This window comes from Balaenoptera borealis (genome assembly GCF_965194805.1).
Source record: "Balaenoptera borealis genome assembly, chromosome: 15".
Taxonomy (NCBI): Eukaryota; Metazoa; Chordata; class Mammalia; order Artiodactyla; family Balaenopteridae; genus Balaenoptera; species Balaenoptera borealis.
The window spans coordinates 27,104,373-27,127,074 of NC_138871.1; the positions used below are offsets into that span (position 1 = coordinate 27,104,373).

General features: G+C 42.6%; 2 protein-coding genes across 15 annotated transcripts in view; one reads left to right on the forward strand and one right to left on the reverse strand.

Annotated features, from left to right (window-relative positions):
- SLC4A5 (solute carrier family 4 member 5) overlaps positions 1-8,826 on the forward strand; it is a 145,857-nt gene extending 137,031 nt beyond the window's left edge. For 3 of the 6 annotated variants that reach the window (XM_082356560.1, XM_082356558.1, XM_082356559.1), the window contains 3 exons: positions 1,796-1,945; positions 4,819-4,886; positions 6,836-8,826. In XM_082356560.1, the coding sequence (XP_082212686.1) occupies positions 1,796-1,945; positions 4,819-4,886; positions 6,836-7,001 (384 nt within the window). In that variant the 3' untranslated portion in view covers positions 7,002-8,826. Of the gene's footprint in view, positions 1-1,795; positions 1,946-3,645; positions 3,731-4,818; positions 4,887-6,835 lie in introns of all 6 variants that reach the window. The other 3 variants (XM_082356561.1, XM_082356563.1, XM_082356562.1) reach the window with 2 other exon arrangements.
- MTHFD2 (methylenetetrahydrofolate dehydrogenase (NADP+ dependent) 2, methenyltetrahydrofolate cyclohydrolase) overlaps positions 1-22,702 on the reverse strand; it is a 67,319-nt gene that overhangs the window by 36,273 nt on the left and 8,344 nt on the right. For 6 of the 9 annotated variants that reach the window (XM_082356584.1, XM_082356585.1, XM_082356582.1 and 3 more), the window contains exons 2-8: positions 16,629-16,813; positions 15,048-15,170; positions 14,272-14,424; positions 13,748-13,855; positions 12,817-12,909; positions 12,311-12,436; positions 10,967-11,122 (exon numbers count right to left, since the gene is read on the reverse strand). In XM_082356584.1, the coding sequence (XP_082212710.1) occupies positions 10,967-11,122; positions 12,311-12,436; positions 12,817-12,909; positions 13,748-13,855; positions 14,272-14,424; positions 15,048-15,170; positions 16,629-16,813 (944 nt within the window). Of the gene's footprint in view, positions 1-1,747; positions 1,874-10,966; positions 11,123-11,184; positions 11,419-12,310; positions 12,437-12,816; positions 12,910-13,747; positions 13,856-14,271; positions 14,425-15,047; positions 15,171-16,628; positions 16,814-22,702 lie in introns of those variants that run through there. The other 3 variants (XM_082356587.1, XM_082356586.1, XM_082356588.1) reach the window with 3 other exon arrangements.

A 22,702-nucleotide genomic window follows, 5' to 3' on the forward strand; every position in this document is an offset into this window, starting at 1 on the left:
GAGAGCTAGAAATAGAGATTTAGAACTTCAAAGTCCAATGTCATTAACATGTCATTGTTTGTTGAAGCTGGGGAAAGTATGTGAGCATTCTTTGACTATTCTTGAAATTGTGTAAGTTTGAAATTATTCCAAAATTAAAAGTGAAAAGAAGAAAAGCCAACAACATGTTGCATCTGGCACCTAGATCGCCCATGGAGGGCAGTGGCCTCTGTCCCTGCTGGGGCATGGGGAATGGGAGGGGGGACTGTGGGCTAATGCTTGGGGGAAGCCCTAGGTGGGCCCTAAAGCCTGCAGGGCTGGATTAGGGACCAAAGTGAGGACACAGAGTAGGATTTGAAATATCCTGGCAGGGTTCTGAGTCAGTGATTCTTGACCCTGGCTGCTCATAAGAGTCACTTGGGAGCTTTTTAAACGCACATGCGCCCAGGCCTCAGCCCAAATCAATTAAGTCAGAATCTCTTAGAGAAACCCAGGCATTGGTATTTATAGTAAGTCTACAGGTAAGCATAAATGTGCAGCCAAGGTTGAAAACCACCACTCTAGGGAAAGTGAAATGGATCCTCCCCAACAGTGCCCTCATGGGTTTCAGAGGTGAGGAGGGGAAAGGATCGTCACAATTGGCATGTACTACTGAGTGCTATTTCATTTAGTCCATACCTTCGCTAAAGAACTACCATTTTATAGACTGGAAAACTGAGGCTCAGAGAGCATGTGTGAGTGACTCAAGTCACACAACCAGGAAGGAGCAGAGCCAAGATTCACACCTTCCCCCATATTGATACTTTTTAACTTACATGCAGTAAAATTGACTCTGCCATTCTATGAGTTTTGACAAAACACAGAGTAGCGATTCCACCACCATAGTCATGATACAGAGCAGTTCCATCACCTCTAAAATTCTGTGTTGTCCCTATGTAGACAGCCCTTCTTCCTACCCTTGCCCTTAGCAACCATGCTCTGTTTTCAGAGCCAGGAATTTTAAAAACCAGGTCTGACCAACTCCCGAGCTCTGTCTGCTCCCAAGACACAGGGTCAGTGAAGACCCAGTGTTAAATCCAGCTGGATGGTTTTCTCCCTGACCTCATCTAATGGCTAGTTCTTGGTGGTGAAAGGACAATATTCATAACTAGCTACTTGGACCCATTGCATTTATTAGAAGGTCAGTGTTTAATCTTCTCCAAAGAGCACATGTTTTGCCTTTGTTTATCCTGAACAGAACCAAACTTTCTAGACTTTCCTTTAAAAATTCTAGATATGCCAGTATACTTTATTCAGTTTGTTAGCAGAGAGATTGGCAGCTCTCAGAAATGGGGGCATGGGGACAGTTGGTCTCAAAGTGTAATCCCTGAATCAGCGGCATCAACATCTCCCGGCAATCTTGTTAGAGATGCAAATCTCAGGCCCCACCCCAGACCTTCTGAGTCAGAAACTCACCCAGCACCTAGCAGTGTGGGTATTAACAGCCTGCCAGGTGATTTGATCTAAGCTCAAGTCTGAGAACCACTAATCTAAAGAATAACTGTAGTTCTCCACCCATGGTCCCCATCTGGCTCCCCCCCTCAGCTGTCACAGGCTCTGTGCCTCTGGGTCACTGGTAGGCATCGCCACTCAACTGAGCAGAGGCTGGACGAGAGGAACCAAGATGGGTGGGAGGTGAACAGTGGTTTGGGGGAGCTTTGAGAATGTTCCAAAGATACCAGAAAAAGTCCCTGAACATAGCTGAGTGAGGGAGAAAAAAAATTGTGCCCAAGTTTGGGGCCTTGAGCCCATGGTTTTCTCTGAACTCTCACCACAGATCCTGGGCCTCATCATCGTTCGAAGGCTTCTGGACCTCATCTTCTCCCAGCATGATTTGGCCTGGATTGACAACATCCTTCCAGAGAAGGAGAAAAAGGAGGCAGATAAGAAGAAAAGGAAAGGGGCCCATGAGCACAGTGACGAGGAGGTGGGGAGGATGTGAGGCCTGGGCTGATGGGAGGGATCAAGAGACCCTCCCTCCACCTCTGCCATGGCCAGGGTGGGGTGGCTTCTCAGGTAGCCAGGAGCGACTGCCTGGGCCCAGTGTCAGTCTGGTGTGCTGAGATCATGTCTATTCATGTGAATACCCTCAGGGTAGGCCAGAGTGAATGAGCCCTCTCATCCAGGGAAAAGTCAGTTGGCCATGCCTATTTCCCCCCATTCCTGTGGGCTCTTGGGGCCATTACAACAGCAGCGTAGGTCCCTGAGGGGACAGGGCAGAAGACTCGGCTCCATCATGGAGGAGGTTATGAGGACTGACCTCCAAAGAACAGAGCAGGCCCAGGGGGAGGGGTCTAGTAGGGACTCATTAGTAGACTGGACTCCTGGGCAAGTGGGAGGACTGGTGACAAGCCTTGCTTGGGCCTGTCCGTAGGGTCCTGGGCAGAGAGGTGGGGGAAGACGCACGTGGCCTCCTGAAAGGAGGGTGACTACATTCCCCAGATGCCTGGGACCACTCAGTCTCAGCTGCCCCATCTGCCCCTCTCTTCTCCCATGCTTCCTCCCCATCTCACCTCAAAACACTCAGGGAGTCAACAGACAAGAAGCCAGTCCAGAACTTATAGTAAATCACAAAATGTAGTGAAAAAGATTGTCTAGTTCAAGTGTTCATTACAGATGGTGAAACTGTCCCCCAAAAGGGAAGTGACTCACCCAAGATGGATGTATAGGCTAAATGTCTAGGAGGGAACTAAGAAAACCATTCCAACTTTGAATCTGATCATTTCCAACATACTAAGCTGCCCATGTCCTTCCTAACACCATGCCTGGCTCCCATTCTCCCAATTTGACCCAAACCCACATCCCTGCCTCCACTGTGAACTGTTCTCCTAGCAATCTTGCCTTTTGCAGATCAAAGCTGCTTATAGGCAAGCCCTTGCTGACTGATTGGTGACGACTAAACCATCTTCTGATGGTAGTGATAGGCCAAAATTCCCCTGGTCCTTAATTACTGTCCTCTTCCCAGAACGTAAGAGGCCCATAATCCCCATTCACATGTTTTTCATTGATGATTTTTTTTGGACGTGCTGCACAGCTTGCAGGATCTCAGTTCCCTGACCAGGGAATTGAACCTGGGCCACAGCAGTGAAAGCCCAGAATCCTAACCATTAGGCCACCAGGGAACTCCCCCTTGTTGATGATTTAGACGACTTGCAAAGTTAGGTTCTGAGAACAAAGAAACTGAGAGTCTAAGTGCCTTTTAAAGACAAGTATTATTCTTTCACTGATTCATTCAATAAATATTTGAGTGGCTACCACATGCCAGGAACTATTTCAGGGGTGGGAAAAAGCATCTCTGGTTTATATGATATATTCAATGGAAAAACGGGATTCAATTTACATAAATTCATTTTATACACGTCTTCAGCTACTGTGTGAGGTTCACTCCCAAGTGACTGGTTACCAAGACAGTTGAAACTGTTCTGATGAGTAACATTCCTGCAAGAGTTCTGTCCTTTCTAGTGTCCTCAGTGGGCCCCAGGGTAATTGCAGCACCCACTGTCTAGTCTGGATATGAAGAGGATGGTGGTTTGCACACTGTGGACGCATGTATTTTCCATCTTGGCAAGAAAGCCAACACTGTTGTATTGGTGGTATTTATCAGCTTTTCCCACTGTTTCTCTCCAGCCCCAGTTCCCTCCTCCCTCAGTTATAAAGATTCCCATGGAAAGTGTCCAATCAGATCCCCAAAACGGTATCCACTGCGTTGCCAGTAAGTAAAACACATGGTGTCTCTCCCTTCCTACTTACTACTAATCTTCCACCTCTTCCTCAAGGAACTTTCATCGCTAACTCAGATCTATTGGTCTTAGATACTAAAGGACTCCTGTGCTAGGCAGAGTTCAAAAAGAACTGGGCTACAAGAACTGGAACTCCAACCATATGGAAGCCCCAAATCAAACCATGTAGACTTCAGTGATCAATCTGTCTTCATTAGTTTAGGCAAACCCCCTCTTTCCTTCCTTACCCCTAGTGCCCTCAGATGCCTGCGGCACCGCCTTGCCCCCTCTTGCATTGTTTCAGACTGCGTTGATCCAAACACGACCTGCTGAGCCTCTCATGTTTGCCAGTGGTTGTTGAAGTGATTGAGAGCTCAAAGCCAAGCTGAGTTGTCCCCTTTAGGAGAACAAGTAGCATCACACTGGGATTATAAATTAGTCAAGGTCCTAGTGGTTGGGCTGTGATTCTGTATGAATCACAAGCACCTTCCACATGTTGAAAGGGAACTTGCCTGGGAAGGATCAGATGCGGCTTATGAAGATCTTGGGGGATTTTATTGCTGCCTTTACCCGCTTCCAGCCTCAGCTTCCTATTAGTGGATAGTCTTGTCATCAACACAACACAGTCTATCCTGGGAGTAGTCTGAAAGATGCCAACATGGGTCCTGACCCTGGTGCTCCTAAGGGCTTGCCGCTTTCCCCAAAGGCCCATACTGGGGATCCTGCCAGGCCCCACAAGGGCCCTTCAAGGAAGGGCTTCCCATTACATTCTCTTCCAGAAGTACTTCTTCCTTTTGAATTTCTCATGCCCTTCCCCCTTCTCACTTGTATACCTCCATCACCTTTCTTCATTCTTCCCTGGCCCTCGCCATGCCTCCCACTCATCTCTGGGTGAAGGAATAACTGAACCAGAAGCCACCTATCTCTGTGAGGCCCCTGTATTCCTCTTGTGTAGTACTGGCCACGGGGTTAGAGAATAGAAAGGAGAAGAAATGGGTGAGGGAAGCACTGGAGAAAGAGGGTATTCTCCAGAATAGTTCTCAAACCTGCTCCACATCTGACACTTTAATTTTCCTGCCAGGACAAAGATCTTCCAGTTGGAGTTACTCACTCTGATTCTTCCTTCAGTGATTCAGAACTCGACCGAAGGTAACAGCCATGAGATAAGACTCTCTGAGTGTTAGATAAGAGCCTAAGCAATGGCTTTGAAAGCGGAGGGACTAGGATTTCCCGGGCTACCCAGTGTCTCAGTAAAAGGCATTTGCTGGTCCACCACAGGACACAAAGGCACAGACCTGATTACTGAGTGTCAAGTAACAAATCTGTCCTCTTATTGACATAATATGATTACAACACACAAAGGTACTGAACTTTAGAAAAGGAAATTATTACAAAATGTTAAGTAGAATGAAAATTGAAAGTAAATATTGAAAAAAGAAAACAGAAACTAGACGTGATTTAAGTATATATTATTAAAAGCCAGGATAAACGAACTCTAAGGATCAAAACACCAAGCACTCTAATACTCTGTGGAGTAAAATAACAGCATGGTTAATATGCAAAGGTCAGAAAGGGTATCGAGGAAAGCTAACTAAATATCAATGATCAAGTGGAGATAAAAACAGTCAAGAAAGGATTCAAGGCCCAGGTTCCAGGAACTCCCATGCCAACCATGTGATTCCTTGCTGTTCTTAATGAGAAGCCACCCTCAAAAAAGGTGGGACTACTTGATGACTGAAAACAAGGGGGGATCAAAAACAGAAAAGAGGAATTCAGAGGCAAGAAAGTCTGCCTCAGTCATTACTAGGGAAGATGGTAGGGGCAGTCCCACTCCTAGTGTGCCCTAAGCTGGACAAGAGTCACTGTGCTACATCTGACAGTAAAAGCACGGGCTACCCCAAGACTAGAGCTAGCTGGCTCCAGATGGAGATGGGACTCACCTGAGAGATTTTAGGAAACATGTATAGGATCTTCTGAGTTATATGTCAAAGCTGTTATCACATTGCCATGATGAGAAGAGATTTATCACCAGTATAAGCCTCCCTAAGCAGCAGGCCCAAGACTACTGTGTCGCATGTCCAAATGACATCTCTGCCTGCCTTCTCATCCCACCTCCCCAGTCAGGGCTCCTATGCCCTTAATGCCACAGATCTTTATAAATAAATGTGTTAAGAGAAAAGCACTGTCTATCTTATTTTCATTTTAAGGTAGCCTACACAAAATTAAATCTCTAATTGCTCTAATTTCAGTTAATGGAGAGAGAATTTGGACCAGGATAGGATATTTCCGAAAACCTGTTAAAGTACACAAAGCAGGGGACAAGGTCAGAAATGCAGAAAATTTCATAACTAGTGATGGCACCTCCCAACTATGCTGGTGTTTTACTGAATCTATGAAAGTACATAGAAGTAAAGACAACTAAATAGCAGGATTCCATTTCAGTGAGGAAAAAACTCAGCAACATGATCTAGTTTAACAAAGATTAAGCATCCATGATCTACCAGGCACGATGCTTAACCTCTGGGAATATAGAAAGAGAGGCATGTGTACCACATGCCAAGAACAGAGCACACATAAGAGAAAGGACAGGCATCTAAGGGAGGAATCTGCCTTACCCAGAGAATCTGGGAACAATAAATAGGAGTCTTCCAGATGTACAGAGTAAAAGAAAAAAGAGAGAAAAGAAGGCACTGCAGGTATTGAGAAAAGGCCTGAAATACCACACAGACACAGGGCAAAGAACCCAGGATGGACGGGGCAAACAGCAAGCAGGCAGAAGTTTGAGCAGAGAAGGCTCTTGTCTCGCCAGGCTAAGGAGCTTGAATTCTCTCCTTTGACCAGTGGGGAACCACAGTCAGGTTCACGATCCAAAAAGTTCACTTTGGCAGCAATGTGAAAAATAGGTTGAAAAAGGGTGAGACCAGTAACTGTGACAGCTGAAGGCCAAGCAGATAGGATACTGCTAGTTCCTGTGATGTGTTAAGAGTCCAAAAGCAAAAAGACAGAACTATTTGCACTAGAACCCTGTTCTGGGGGATAGCATTAAAATATACCAAATCCTAGATAAATCATTCTTCCCTCTTCTTTTTCTCATTCAGCATCACCCTGCACTTCAAAATCTCCTGTCCAGCTTCACCTGCCTTCAGCTACTCACAGAGCCCAGTCTTCATGGTGCCACAGGTGAAGATAGAGATGGAGCCAGACTGTGACTTCACAGACATGGAAAGATACAGAAGAGAAGCTGACAGCGAGACCACCCTCTAGGAGGACGGACGGGGCACAGAGTGAGGGCCTGGTTTAGTCTTCACTGTGAGGGTCTGGGCCAAAACTCTTCACTTTTCCAAACCTGTTTCCTATTTACCAAACAGAGGGAGTCATTCTGCTTGATAGAAAACTGGAGAGCTGCTGATGAAAAGTACTACTTATGTGCAAAGCCCTCTACTTCCCTCTGTAGTTATGAAAATAACTAAAGCTAAATGTTACACCTTATTTTAAAATGCAGTCCAGCATAGAAATTATAACATTTCTTTTGAAATGAAAAAATGCTTTCTCTCAAAACTGTAGCTAAGATAAAGGGGCACTAGTTAATTTTTATTTAAAACAAATATCAGTTAAGATTTTTTTTTTAAAGCTGAGATTTTAAATTATCTAGATGGTCTTAAAACAACTTAAAATACTCATACTTTAAGAGACCAAGGTTGGAAAATTTGTTTTGCAATTTTGCATATTAAGAAATGCTAAAAAGGACCTCTTATCTCTCCATCCAATTCAGTTTTCTAAGGGTCATATGACAAGTTTGAACTATCTGCATTATGAGCCTTGTTCCAGCACAGAAGTGTGACTGGGGCTTTTCCAGATTGAAAGCTATTTCTAAAAGTCTGGTAATGAAAGAACCAACATGTTTGAGTGGATATTTTAAAAACAAAATAGTTCCTGTTAAAATGAAATCTCAAATCACATGGCAAATCAACAAAATGATCCTTTAAATTAGTATCACTGGTTTTTCAAGCCCAGAATCACATTTCATTATGCATTTGGGTAGGTCTTTCCTGCAAGTTTTCAATGGCCTGATTCCCAAAGTCAAACTTGCATTCACATGAATATTGCATATTAGGCAGGGCTAATGTGAAATTTTGGAAAGTTAAAACTCTGTAATACTAGTCAGACTAGTACTTTAAAGGAATAATTAGAAACAAATTGGGTAGATTTAAAACCCGTTAATAGTGAAGCAAACTCTTTTCCTCATGAAACTTAAGATCAGTCTTCTTATCTTCAAGTCACATTTAACAAACACCAACCGTGTTTATTTACCACCTACTGTGTGCCTGAGAGCCACAATGCATCTGACATTTACCTTCTCCAAAAAAACTGTGGATTTGAATCTTGAGTAAATCACTTTGGTTACGGTTACCACATTTACTCAAGATGACAAATGCAGGTGCTTTTTCTTTATCCCTTTCTATTTTTTAAAGACAAATGACACTAGGTCATTAACCACCTTGAGTACAGGGACAGTTAATTGCCTCTGTAATCCCCAGAGCCAGTACAGTGCCTGGTCCATAGAAAGCTCTCAGTGTTTATTAAATGAAATCTCAGAACTCCCTTCCAAGTATACTGCCATGAGGTAAAGCTCTAAACCTCCACCACTTCTACTGAGGGCAGCAGAATTACTTAGCTGCTCACTAATCCAGAACCATTGCCTGAGTTTAAGTATAAATTCTTTTTTTCATCTGCACCAATTCTGGGAGAGCTAACAATCTACCCTTAACATTTCAGTTTTAAAAACTGGCTGATTTCCAATAGCACTTTGTCCAAATTGAATTGTAGAAATGTTGTGGATTCAGGAGTAAATGTGCTTGATTAATCAAACAAGCTGGAAAACTAGAATGTTAATTTTTTGTTGTTGTAAACTGATCACCGTAATTTTCACATTGCCTGTCATTTGCATTTTGTACACACACACACACACACACATACACACGAACATTTTAATTTCCATAGCTTTTAATAGGTTGACATATTGGTACTTCTCCATGCAGTAACAATAACTTGTAACTACAGTTCAATAAAACTTAATCCTGTCTGCTCATCTTGCTCCATGTTTAATAATTTGGGTGAGTCAGCAGGCATGGCTTATGTACAGGAACTACACCTCACTTGCAAAAATATCTCTAGCAACTATCACCCCTCTTCATCTCCAGAAAACTATCAAAAGCATAAAGGCGACGGGCTTCCCTGGTGGCGCAGTAGTTGAGAGTCTGCCTGCCAATGCAGGGGACACGGGTTCGATCCCTGGTCCGGGAAGATCCCACATGCTGCGGAGCAACTAAGCCTGTGCGCCACAACTGCTGAGCCTGTGCTCTAGAGCCCGTGAGCCACAACTGCTGAGCCCGCATGCCACAACTACTGAAGCCCATGCGCCTAGAGCCCGTGCTCCACAACAAGAGAAGCCACCGCAATGAGAAGCCCACGCACTGCAATGAAGAGTAGCCCCCACTCGCCGCAACTAGAGAAAGCGCGCACAGCAACGAAGACCCAACACAGCCAAAAACAAATAAATAAAATAAATAAATGTATAAAAAAAAGCATAAAGGCAGCAGATGAACAAGGAGGGGAGAAGGTCAGCTCTGCATTGTTCTCCTTCCTCTCTCTGCCTCAAGCTGCCTGGAACAGGAGTTGCTTCTGCCTGCATGAAAGCCAAATATCCAGCCCTTGAGCAGAATACACCGGACCTATCCTCGCTGCAAATGTGCCACAGCAAATACCTTTCAATCTGTGCAATCAAACTAATGCTTTAAACACACACACACAGACACACGAAAAAAATTTATATATATGTGTGGGGCAGGGGGGCTTGGCAAAGCACATCAAGAAGTCCTGTGTAAACTGAACATATGGTTTAGAAAATAATCAGAACAAGACTAACCACTTAAATGAATCTTACAGATTAAACTCCTGGTTTGGCACGACCTTTTGGGATGTAAGATTAAAAGGACTAGGCTGGTTTCTCCACAGCTCTTTAAACCAATTTGTTTAAGGCATCGGATTGGGTATTACCAAATATAGGAATATTTAGGTTGATTACATCCAATGAGAAAAATTAGGTCACAACAAGATAGTAGCAGATACAGTATTTCAGAAACTCATTCTATACCAGTCAAAAGTGTTTTATTTAAAAAAACAAAATGAAACAAAGAAGTCCTTTAATCAGAAAGTCTGATTAAATTCAGTATTAACTCAAGTTCTCAAAAATCAATCAAGGAAAGCCAACAGATGCATCAGAGAAAAGCCGGCAGCTGTTGACAGTTCTTTGGTGGAAAAGTAAGTTGCACACTTATACAAGCTGCCCTAATGATCATCAAGCCCAAGTTATGTTTTCCAAATACAGGTTTCAAGACACACTAAAGAAACCATACAGACACCCCCAACAGTATAAAAATTTGACAGTGAAGTTTAAGGATGTAGGAAAGTCAAATATGACATGAATAATTTATAAAATAAGCCTTTCAATCCTAGAAAACTAAAATGGGGAAACCTCAGGAATGGTAACCAACATAAAACGAGGGCTAATAGCAAATGAAACAACCCCAAACATTTTCCCAATGACTAAGCTACAAAATGACAGCTTAGGAGACTATTGACATGTAGTTTTTCTTCTGGTTATCAATCAATACATATATTAAATTAGGGTAATTTTTTTTCTACTCAACTACCGTCATTTCTTTCTTTTTACCTTTTCCCTAATTTTCTCTTGCAACATTTTTCCTTTGGTTTGACCAGTTGAACTCAAAAGGTTTGGAACCTAAAGTGAGCATCAACTCATTATTGGAATAGCACTTGGGAAATGCAATCATAGAAAAGACAAATTTGTGCAGCGTTGGTGGTATAGTGGTAAGCATAGCTGCCCTCCTAAAAAAGACAAATTTTAACTGAAGTGGTTGACAAAGTTAGGCAGCCATTCTCAATGTGACAGTGTCCCCCTGTTTATCAGTAGGTTAATGGCTTCTCTTGGCTGGATCCCATGACCCAGCATGATAGTGGCGTGCTCCCTGGTGGGTAACTGCAGGGCTATGTGTGCAAACACCCACCCATTTAAGCTTACAAATAAATAGAAAGCATTGTTTTAAACCATTTAAGTAGAATAAATATTGCATTTCTATTGGCCTGGTTTTCCTCGTGAACTAGCTTGGAGTGCTGTTCATGACACAGAAGACACGATAGTTAATTACTTGCTACTCCAAGCTCCTTAGACTTCAGTACTTCCCGCTCTTCAAGCCTCAGCACTTTTTTTGCAGCAATAATGGTATTCTTCATTAGCATTGCCACTGTCATGGGACCAACACCCCCAGGGACTGGAGTGATGTAACCGGCTTTCTTCCTGACTCCTACATAGAAATAAGACAGGCAGACTGCTTTAATTATGGCAAAGGAACTGTATGTACTTTATCATGGAAGAAGCATTCAAAGAAAAAGCAATAAAATACATAAGCATCTTCATAAGCCTCAAACTCATTTAAAAAAAATCACAGCTACATTACTCAAGAGTAAAGGCTTTTGAACATACTAATGTAAAATAACACACATATAGGGACTTCCTTGGCGGCCCAGTGGTTAGGACTCCGCTCTTCCACTGCAGGGGGCGCGGGTTCAATCCCTGGTGGGGGAACTAAGATCCCGCATGCTGTGCGGAGCGGCCAAAAATAAATAAATCAATAACACGCATATAATAAGCAGAGTTGTTCAGTGAATATTTATATATCTAAACAACCTATAATTTACCAGCCATACTTTTCCTCCATATTAAATCAACTTAAAAAGAAACATCTCAGTAGGTTAACTGTATGGGAAGTGTAACTATAATAATAATAAGCATTACTTCAATTAATACCTGCCTACAATATTTTCTTAATTTCATCCTATTTATTTAACTATACTGTTTGCCCAAAGTACCAAGCAAAGTAATTTTCTGGAAAATAAAAAGTAAGATTTTTTTAATTCCAATCTAAAGGGAAAAATACTTAGAAACCTAGGCTTGGGTCTGACTGCTTTAGAAGAAACAGAAAGCTAGAAATAGGATTATTGGCATAAAATTCAGATAAAATCAGAACTGAAAGGAGAAATCTACTAGCAAATTCCAAAATTTTAGTACTTTGGCTCTGTCCCATACTTTTAACATGCCAGGTCTGTGATATCTCCTCTCAGTATGAAAATGAGAAATCTGTAACACTTTTTAGGAGACTCAATAGTTTAGGAAAATCACTTCATTAAATTTTCAGACTTGTTAAAAGTCTTGAAGTTGTTTTAATTATAAAATAGCCCTAAGCGGAAAAAAACAAAACAATTCTCTGAAAACTCTATATCTGTTCTCCATAATCTGATGATACAAACACCTAAAATAATTCTAGAATGACTGTAATTGTTAAAAAGATTTTTCTTAATTAATTTTCATGGAAAGCATTTTAAATGGTATTACCAAGGTAACATAAGTTTAAAAGTTAAAATAGTTTGCCCTAAATGTCCAATAACAATAGTATTTATTGACTTTTATATTTTTAAAAAATCATACCATTTACCTTCAAAATCCACATCTCCAACCAACTTGGGTTTAGCAGTTATGGGATCTTGAATTCTATTTATTCCCACATCAATGACAGCTGCTCCTTCCTTAATCATATCTGCTGTGATCAGATTTGGAATGCCTAGAAATGGAGATAGGAATGATCGGTTTAGTACCGAAAAGAAGATTCTTAGATAAGATTCTTATCTACTTTCAATTTCAAGAGACCTGGAAGAACGAATTCTCTTGTTTTACAAAAACCTATAAAAACTATTAACCAAGGAAACATTTAAATTTCATATAGTAAACAGGCTGTAGAAAAAACATTCATCCATCAAATCTATAATGGAATGCCATCAGTATTCCAACCACAACTCTCTCCTCATCTTTGTAAGCAGCTCACATTATCAATCCTAGGAGAATAATGAATGGAACAGCAGCGCAGCAGGCAAATTCGAAGATGAGAGTCCCATCTTCACCCTCTGAGGTGACGTGCTCCCGCCCCTTCCCTAGTGCTCTTACCTGCAGCGGAGACCACAATATCTGCAAGAGCTGTATGTTTCTTCAGCTGCTCCTTGGGAGTATATCGATGAGATATTGTGACAGTGGCATCACCTATGAGTTAAAAAATATTTCCGAATCAAAGCTGGAATTGGATGAGATCTCAACTAGGCAAACCATGCGAGAAATTCAACATCTCTGAAAAAATAATTGACAGTTCCTGTGCCATACTTTCTGGGCAGCCAATTGTAACTTTAAAAAAAAACCAAATACTCAATTTCTTGTAACTTTTACCTGTTGGTCCTAGCTCTACCCTTTGGAGTCATACATCTTTAGATTTATTCCTTATCCTATTTAACAGCCTTTCTAAACAAAATATCACTAGAATTACTCAAGGATTTTTCTTAAAAGTGTGCTGAAAGATACCTGGAAATATTTAGTTTTGACATTATTTCTGATGTAATCATGTATAGTCATATTATGATAATCACATTAACTCTGATTTGAAGCTTTTTCTCAAATTAATAGAACTTGACACAATGATGACACATTACAGTAATATCAATTCAATTGTTTGCATTGGTCTAAGACTTTTTTCTACCAAATGGCACAGAACAGGACACTAACTTTGAATAAGTTCTACTTCTTAGCTCCAACTATCAAAGCCATAACTGGAAATTCTAATTGTCTACAACCATACTTATACTCAAAACTCAAATTTCTGAGGCATATCTATCTCTGAACTAGTTCCATACTAGTGAATATAAATGAACTTTCAAGTTGACACTGAGTACAGCTTCTCCTACAAAGATTACTCCCCAAGTACCTATTAACAAAATTACAACAAAAACAAAGTTTAACAAAGTTAACACTTCCAAACATTCACAGGGCAGTCTCTCAAGCGTCTCTCATAAGGGAGAAGAGGACTCATCCCTGGGAGCAAAACCCTTACCTCCGGGGCGTTCGTGTGCCCCGTCCGTGTGCAGCAGTACTGCAATGGGCATTCCAACGTTTTTTGACCTTCCAGCCACAAGCACATTCTTCCCCAGGGTTGGAATACCTATGAAAAATAAATATATTTGCATTTAAGATAGTGCCTGATTATCTTAGAAAGAGCACCTAAGGAAAAGGAAGGCTGATGGCCTAGGATGTGACTCTAATTGCGATAATGAAGGAATTCACTAAGCTTATTGCCTCATCAGTCAACTGGACTATCACTCGCTACACAGAGTGAAAGCTAAAAGGAAACATTTTATAAGCTGCAAAATGTTATGAGTGTGCACAATCACCACTATTAAAGCTTAAGTTTCCCTCAGAGGTTTCTGGATTAAACAGCAAAAACAGTTGTAGGCAACTGCTAAAGGAGTTAGGCTCTGGGGAGCAGGACTAGAGGCTGTGGGGTGGGAGTTTCCACTCTGCATGAATTTTTACCATTTGAAAGTACTGCCTTGATAACACTGAGACGGATATACCTACCAGTTCGCTTAATTATTTCCCACACACCCCATGGAGTAGCTGGTAACATGGAATTCTGGTCCAAACACATTCGCCCTACGTTAATTACATGAAAGCCATCAACATCTTTGTCTGGAGAAACAGCATTGCAGATCTTTCTCTCATCAATGTGCTCTGAAAAAGAAATCAGAGCAGTGGTCTTAAGTCACTGTTACGTAGTTAGCACTGCTTGACTCCAGCTTACCTGGTTTGCCACAAAAACCTATTCCGCTTTTGCAGCTCGCCCCCATGACTTATTTCTTCATCTGCATATAAGGAACACACATCGAGCAAAGCCTAATGCCAAGATCAAAGCCAGTGTCCTGTTGTACAACTGCTTCCTTCCACTGTCCTTTGCTTTAAGATCTCAATACCAAACCAAGGAGTAATTGGTATTCTGAGTAGGTCTGTCCCATATCTAATAACATACTCACTCTCTTGAGTTTACCTCCCCTTTATGTCAAATCCACACAAGGGGCCAGTTGTATAAAGTAACAAGTCTCTCCATTCCTCAGAAATCATTTAAAATATTTATTTATTTGGCTGCACCGTGTCTTAGTTGCAGTATGCGGGATCTTCCTTGCAGCATGCGCGATCTTTAGTTGCGGCATGTGGGATCTTTGTTGCGGCATGCGGGATCTAGTTCCCTGACCAGGGGTCGAACCCAGGTCCCCTGCATTGGGAGCACGGAGCCTTACTCCCTGGACCACCAGGGAAATCCCCAGAAATCATTTTAAACGGTGGTGTCCAAATCTCACCTGGAAGAGGCAGCTGAACAAGGAGGCCATCTACATTATCATCATTATTTAGTTTATTGATTAAATTCAACAGTTCTTCCTCTGAAATTGAAGCTGGTTTCACAATTGTCTCACTGTTGATTCCTATAAGAAAATTTCAAGGTAAAAAAAAAAAAAAGAGGCATTTATTGAGACAATGCTACGCTGCCTGCCATGCTGCCAGCGAGGCTTTTTATCATCATCCCCACCCTGGTAGCTGGAAAGCTTGAATCTGCTCACAAGTAACCTTAAGTAACTTCCCAAATGCAAACACTAAAGAATACTAGCTTGATACTTTCTTTTCTTTTGTTTTCTTTTTTAACATCTTTATTGGAGTATAATAGCTTTACAATGGTGTGTTAGCTTCTGCTTTATAACAAAGTGAATCAGTTATACATATACATATGTCCCCATATCTCTTCCCTCTTGCGGCTCCCTCCCTCCCACCCCCCTCCCTATCCCACCCCTCTAGGTGGTCACAAAGCACCGACTGATCTCCCTGTGTTATGCGGCTGCTTCCCACTAGCTATCGGTTTTATGTTTGGTAGTGTATATATGTCCATGCCACTCTCTCACTTTGTCCCAGCTTACCCTTCCCCCTAGCTTGATACTTTCCATATATTATACTACATAATCCTCATCAACCTCATTTTATAGACAAGGCTCAGTGAAATTGAAACACAAGCTGGCTGGTGACAAAGACAACTTTTCCAGTTCCAAAGTCCATGTTCTTTCCACTGTATCACACTACCTCCCATCCCAATGTCTTAGAAAGCCATGGCTTACTATTTTCTAGAGGTTCTAAAGGTTTTTCAATGAAAAGGGCAGGAGGCTTCAATCCTCAGTGATCAAGAATAGAGTATACCAAGGGCTCACAGTCCAGTAACACTGGCCAGGCACGCCAGAGGTTTCACAGCCCTTCAGAAGGGCAGGCACACGGTGCTCAGACCACTGACCCACAGAGAAGCAGGCAACGGCACAGCTGAGCCTACCCACCTCTGGTCTGCGGCCACACAGAGTCTGCAGTACAGCGAGACCTGGAACACAAGCCTCCCTTCACTCAGACCTGTGCCTTCTGCATTCAAACCTCCAACCACTTCTACACTGCTGATTTAATTGGCTTTGGAACCAACTGGTGGAGAAACCAAAGGCTATTTCAAAGAAGTCAGAGTCATTTCCTTCAAATCCATGACTGTGTTCTAGGCCACATCACTGAGGTCTCCGCGACCAAATGCTCAAACACCTCATTCAGACTCATTATTGCTCAAGGAAAGCAGATGTAAACTGTGTTCAAGGTCACCTATCAAATGTTAGACTAGAACAGAATTCAGACTACATTCCCGAAGACACCAAGAATACCAACCATATTCCTCCTGTCCTAGTCTATAACCCTCCCCAGTAGACAGCCTGATTTCTTTATGACAAATATTTGGATACAGTTCAATCACATTAGCCTCCTCTGCCTGGGTTTTCTAATCAGAAAAAGGAATCATAAATTGCAATAGAGTTTGCCTCAGATAAGTCTCAGTTTAACAGCAGTCGGGGTCTGAGAGTGACACATACCCACATCGGCAGCTGCTCTGGTTTTGTTGAGGACATAGGAGTGACTTGCAGGATTCTCGCCAACCAGAACGACGCTCAGGTGCGGCCGTTTGTTGCCTGACGCCACCCACTCTTCCACCTCCTGCCGCACTTCCTGCTTGATCTGCTCAGCAAGTTTCCTTCCCGAAATGACAACAGCTTCATTTCTGCAGAAGGCAACAGAATCAGAAAAACAAATAGCTTGAATCTTTGTAAAGAGTAAAGATCAGGCTACAAAATTGTTATTAAATACCCAAAACTTCAGGAGGTGGGGGAGGGGGAATTGGAAGAAGGTGGTCAAAAGGCATGGTGGGCCCTCCTATCTGCAGGTTCTGCATCTGAGAATTCGTCAACCATGGGTAGAAAACATTGGGGAAAAAAAATTCCAAAAAGTTCCAAAAAGCAAAACTTGAATTTGCCCTGCACCTGGCAACTATTTACATTGTATTTACAACTATTTACACAGCATTTACATGGTATTAGGTATAAATAACCTAGAGATGATTTAAAGTATACAGGAGGATAGGTTATATACAAATACTATGCCATTTTATATAAGGGACTTGACCATCTGGGAAGTTTGGTATCCTGGGGGTTCCTGGAACTAAACCCCTTCAGATACTGAGGGATGACTGTACAAACTTCTAGTTATAAGATAAATAAGTACTAGGGACGTAATGTACATCCTACATTCTCAGTTAGTGAATTGGCTTTTAATTTATACATGCTTTTAAATCATTTCCCAGTTAGTGAATTGGCTTTTAATTTATACATGCTTTTAAATATATAAATTATGCTATGCAGTTAAACCAATAAGCAATATACTAGACAAACCTCAAATACCTACCACTCCCTACAGCCCCTCCTGGAAAAGACTTTCCTGATGAAGAATAGGGATTGGAAGGGGGACTAAGGCAATTCCATCTCATAGGTGGCAGTGTGCTCTACCCCGAGACCCCAGTGCCCCATCCACAGCTGACACACCAGGAGTAAGTATCTGATGTCAAGAACAACAATTTCTAGGCTGGCCAGCGGTCCAGCTGGTGCAAAGGTTTATTCAACAGGAGCAGTGGTAGTGAACTAGACCAGTAAGAGCTCCTCTCTGAACTACATTCACACGCTAGAACCACATGGATGAGAAACTGCTTGTTGGGGGTGAGACAATGAGAAAACTCAGATCTAGAAGAAACTTCAGTTCCCAGAAACATATTCAAATCTCTGAAAGCCTCTCTCTCCCCAGTAAGAATTGGTAAGAACAATAAGAACAGCTCTTCCTGGGTTCCAACGTGGAGGATTCCTGGTTTTCTTATTTCCACATATATGCTTAAAGTTCCCATTACTTAAAGTAGGACAAGCATCTATTCCTTAAGAAAAAACACCCCGGGGACTTCCCTGGTGGTGCAGTGGTTGAGAATCCGCCTGCCAATGCAGGGGACACGGGTTCTAGCCCTGGTCCGGGAAGATCCCACATGCCGCGGAGCAACTAAGCCCGTGCGCCACAACTACTTGAGCCTGCACTCTAGAGCCCGCGAGCCACAACTACTGAAGCCCGCGCGCCTAGAGCCCGTGCTCCGCAGCAAGAGAAGCCACTGCAATAAGAAGCCCGCGCACCGCAACTAGAGAGAAAGCCCGTGCGCAGCAACGAAGACCCAAAGCAGCCAAAAATAAATTAATTAATTAAATTTTAAAAAAAAGAAAAAGAAAAAACACCTCACTGAAAACAAGACTTTCCCTTTAGATTTTTGTCCCCAGTGTCATAAGGAATGCTCCAACCTCAACACCAATGAAGAATACGATTGTTTGAAACATTGAAACAATCTGTTTCCCCTTATAGCACATATTTAATTCTCAGGGATAACATCAAGGTACTGGATATCTTGTATGGTCAGATATAATTAATTCTCAAGGCTACTGTTAATTAAAAACTTTAAAGCTTTAATAGTCTAAGCCTTCAATGCCTGCTTTTCAGTTGCACTGTGATTAAATACCTACTTTAAACCAAATCTCAATGTCTTAGATATAATGCAGTAATTTTATATCTAAACCTTATATTAAACATTAATTTGTATTTGCGTCTTTTGAAGTATTAAGAAGATATCACACAGACACCCCTGAGCGGAAGTGTGGGTGAGCACTGCTCTTGGGGGGGTCCCAGGCGGACTTTATCAACCCCTCAGCGGAGGCAGTGGGTGAGCACCTTTCTCAGCAGGCTTACAAATCTCTTAGGAAGCGTCATGGCTGTACACCTTCCCTCCTGTCCTGGATTTCCCTTATTATCCTCCTTCTCTCCTGACTTCTTGGTCTGTCTACCGATCCTTGAGCCTCCCAGCTGGCTTTGCCAGCACGTGGGGTGTTGCTTCTTTTACTTCTGTGGAGAGGTAGCCCTCCTCAACAAAAGGACCATATCCTGAGGGGAGCTGTTGCCTTTTGTTGTTATCACTGCCTTGGGGCCCTTCAGCCCTACCCTTCTATTTGTTTTTCTTTTGTTTAATTGATAAAGTTAATCCATTTAGTTGGCTCAGGGCCTAGGTCTCCTCCCTCCCTCTCTGAAGGATTTAGGCCCCGGGACTCGGGTTGCTTTTTCTCCCACTGGCTCTTGTTCCTTTCCTTGACTAATCCAAAGGACCTACTCAGGCTCACCGACCAGGCAGATTTCGGGTGCTCACAGGGACCCCACTGTTGACACTGGGAGAATGTCAGGACAAATAACTACCACCTGGCCGGGATCCATCAGACTCCCATCTTATCAAGACATCCCAATAAAAAAAATGCGGGCAACTACAAGCATCCCGAAGGACTCGCTGCTAGGATGTGTCACCGAGTCCAAGCTCGCCCTGCTCGCTGCACGACAGGCCAATAGATGGGAGATGAGGTGTTGAGACAAGGAATACGACTTTATTCGGAAAGCCGGCAGACCGAGAAGATGGCAGACTGAAGTCTCAAAATAACCATCTTATCGTGGTTTGGATGCCAGTTTCTTTCATAGCACAGAGAAGGGGAGGAGATGAGGAAATAAAGTGAAAAGGCCATAAGTTCTGCAAATATCACCTGGAATGGCCAGTCTCGGGGAGGGGACGTGTTAATTTCTTCTTTCTTGTAGCCATCCACAAGTGGAACAGGGTCCGGATGTTTCCCTGAACAAAGGCACTTTGGTTTAACGTTCAGGCAGAGGGGCAGGGTTCCCTAAGGCAGGCCATTATGTATAGACAGTATCCTTTTAGTTAAAAAAAAGCAGCAGAAAGCAAAGTTTAAAGTAAAAGAAGCAGGACTTCCCCGGTGGCGCAGCGGTTAAGAATCGGCCTGCCAATGCAGGGGACATGGGTTTGAGCCCTGGTCCGGGAAGATCCCACATGCTGCGGAGCAACAAAGCCAGTGTGCCACAACTGCTGAGCCTGCATTCTAGAGCCCGTGAGCCACAACTACTGAGCCCGCGTGCCTAGAGCCTGTGCTCCGCAACAAGAGAAGCCACCGCAATGAGAAGCCCACGCACTGCAACGATGAGTAGCCTCTGCTCGCCGCAACTAGATAAAGCCCGCATGCAGCAACGAAGACCCAATGCAGCCAAAAATAAAAAAAAATAAAAATAAAATAAATAAATAAAAAGATAAAGTAAATGAAACAGATCCAACATGTAGTCTGATTTGGCTCTTCCCTATTACAGATGCATATTAACTAACTGGGGAAAATTTAGACAGGGTGGTTTAAGAAAAAAATTAATTTTCTTTTGCAATACTGTATGGCCCCAATACAAACTAGGGGACGAAGTGATCTGGCCAAAAAAAAATTGGGTCATTGAATTCCAATACCATCTTGCAACTGGACCTATTTTGTAAAAGGAAAGGTAAATGGGGGGAAGTCCCATACATCCAAACGTTCATGTCCCTATTCCATAATCCAGGTCTAAAGAACTCCTGCTGGGTGTACCTGGCTCACACCCCTTTCAAAGTGCCTTCTTCACAGAAGCCAAATGTTTTAGATGATCTCTTTATGAGTCCACCTCCCCGAGAGGTCTACCGTGAACTCCTACCTCCCCCAATTGTGAGGGGGGACAGTCTTCCAGACCATTTACCCCTCATGCCGCATCCGGGGAGCTGGAGACACCAGACCCCCATAAATCAGCTCATGGATTTGGCTTTTGGAGTATTTAACAATAGAGAGGCAAAAAGGATTCAGGGACAACAGCAAAAAGCACAACTGGCAGCAGCCCTAACCCCTGCACCACCCCAGGGTTACCATCCCTTGCGAAGACCCATGGTGAGGACAGGATCCAGGAATGCTGGATCAGAGTCACTATCTTGCCAAAAAGCATCTGTTTTAAGTGTGACCAAGAGGGTCACTGGAAGCAGAACTGCTCCCAGTCCCGAAGGGGACTCAGGGCTCCCAAAGCAATGATGGCCGAGAGGATGGAAGACTGATGGGGCCCGGGACCCTCCCTGGCTCCCAAAGGACACCTGGTCATTTCTCCGGAGAAGCCTCGGGTAACCTTTGACATGGAAGGTAGGAAAGTTATTTTCTTATTAGATACCTGGGCTGCCTACTCTGTGCTGACTGATTTCCCTGGACCCTTGTCCTCCACAAGCTGTATAATAACAGGGATTGATGGAAAGCTCCGAACCAGTGATTCACTCCTCCCCTCAACTGCTTGCTAGGAAATTTTACCTTTGCACATCAGTTTCTGCTCATGCCTGAGTGCTCCCTCCCCTTGTTGGGAAGGGACTGGCTCACTAAATTCCCCGACAATAATCCAAGCTGGAGATCCTCACAGAGATAGCACCCACCAAGAAAAACAATTGCTCTTGGTCAGAGGAATCTACCTCAGTCCCAAGTGAGAGGAGATCTACATTCCACCCCATCTAAGGTTTTAAACTATGGGCTGTTAAACTAGTTCATAGTTCAAGAACTAAAAGTCGCTTTCTTCTGCATTCCCCTGCACCCCAGTATCTCTTTGCCTTTGACTGGACAGATCCAGACACTGAAATGCCATGAATGCCTCCAGTCTGTGCGCTTATAAAATTCAAGCTGAGGGTGCTTACGTGATAGGAATCGAATGGACCAAAAAAAAAAAGAAAAAACGTGGGCTAGAAATTGTCCAGCTACCTTTAAAAATGCGATCACATGAGGCCGTGGGCAAGCCGCCTCAGACCAAAGGCCTGACGGAGGGCCATAATTTAAAAATTTCTTAAACCCAGGGAGGATCGCCAAAAGTGTTTGTAAAACTGGGAGGCCACTGGTCTGACTAAGCTAACCATACCTGATAGAAATTTGGGGGAAGGACTTCTCCCCTAAGCTAAATGAGGAAAGTAAAACATTCCTCAACATAGGTAAATGGGTATAGCAGTCCTTCAATATCATTGAGGGAGCCACCCAATTCTTTAAAAAAAAGAAAAAAAAAAAAAAAACTGTCCTTATTTTACAAATCCAGTCTTTACAGGACCAGAGATGTAGCTCCAAAAACAAATACAAAGCTCACAATCCTTTTACCACTCCCAAAACCTTCCCTATTTATCTGAAGAGGCTTGTAAGTATTAAACAAAGGGGAAACAAAGTCATCCTAGGAGGAACTTACCTGTGCCTTTGAGATGCAAATATCCTACCTGTTTTTTTTCCAGGAACCCTTATCTCTGCCATCTTTTTAAAATGCAAATTTTGAAAAAGGCAGTAAATAATTTGGAACTTGTCAAGGACAAATAAAAATCGTAAGTATCTTTTCCATAAATATTAGTAAAAAGGGTTTAGCCATCTAGACAAGTGAGCTTTATTTGTTCCACCTGCCAGAAACCCAATTTTAATCCAACCTCCTTTGTAGACTGATGCTGTACCTGACTCTTGGTTAAAATTTTGGAATGGGAACTATGAGGCCTCTGGGTTTGTTTGTATGTTTGTATGTATCTATGTGTGTGCTGTAGATGTATGGTATTGCCAAAAATTAATTCATAAAAGAGCTCTATTTAGTTGATTTAAAGAAAATTAAGTGCTTATACAAACACTTAGAAATAGAAAGTAATCTGGCCAGAATGAACTTCAGGTTCATGTTATCTGTAAAATATTCAGTACTA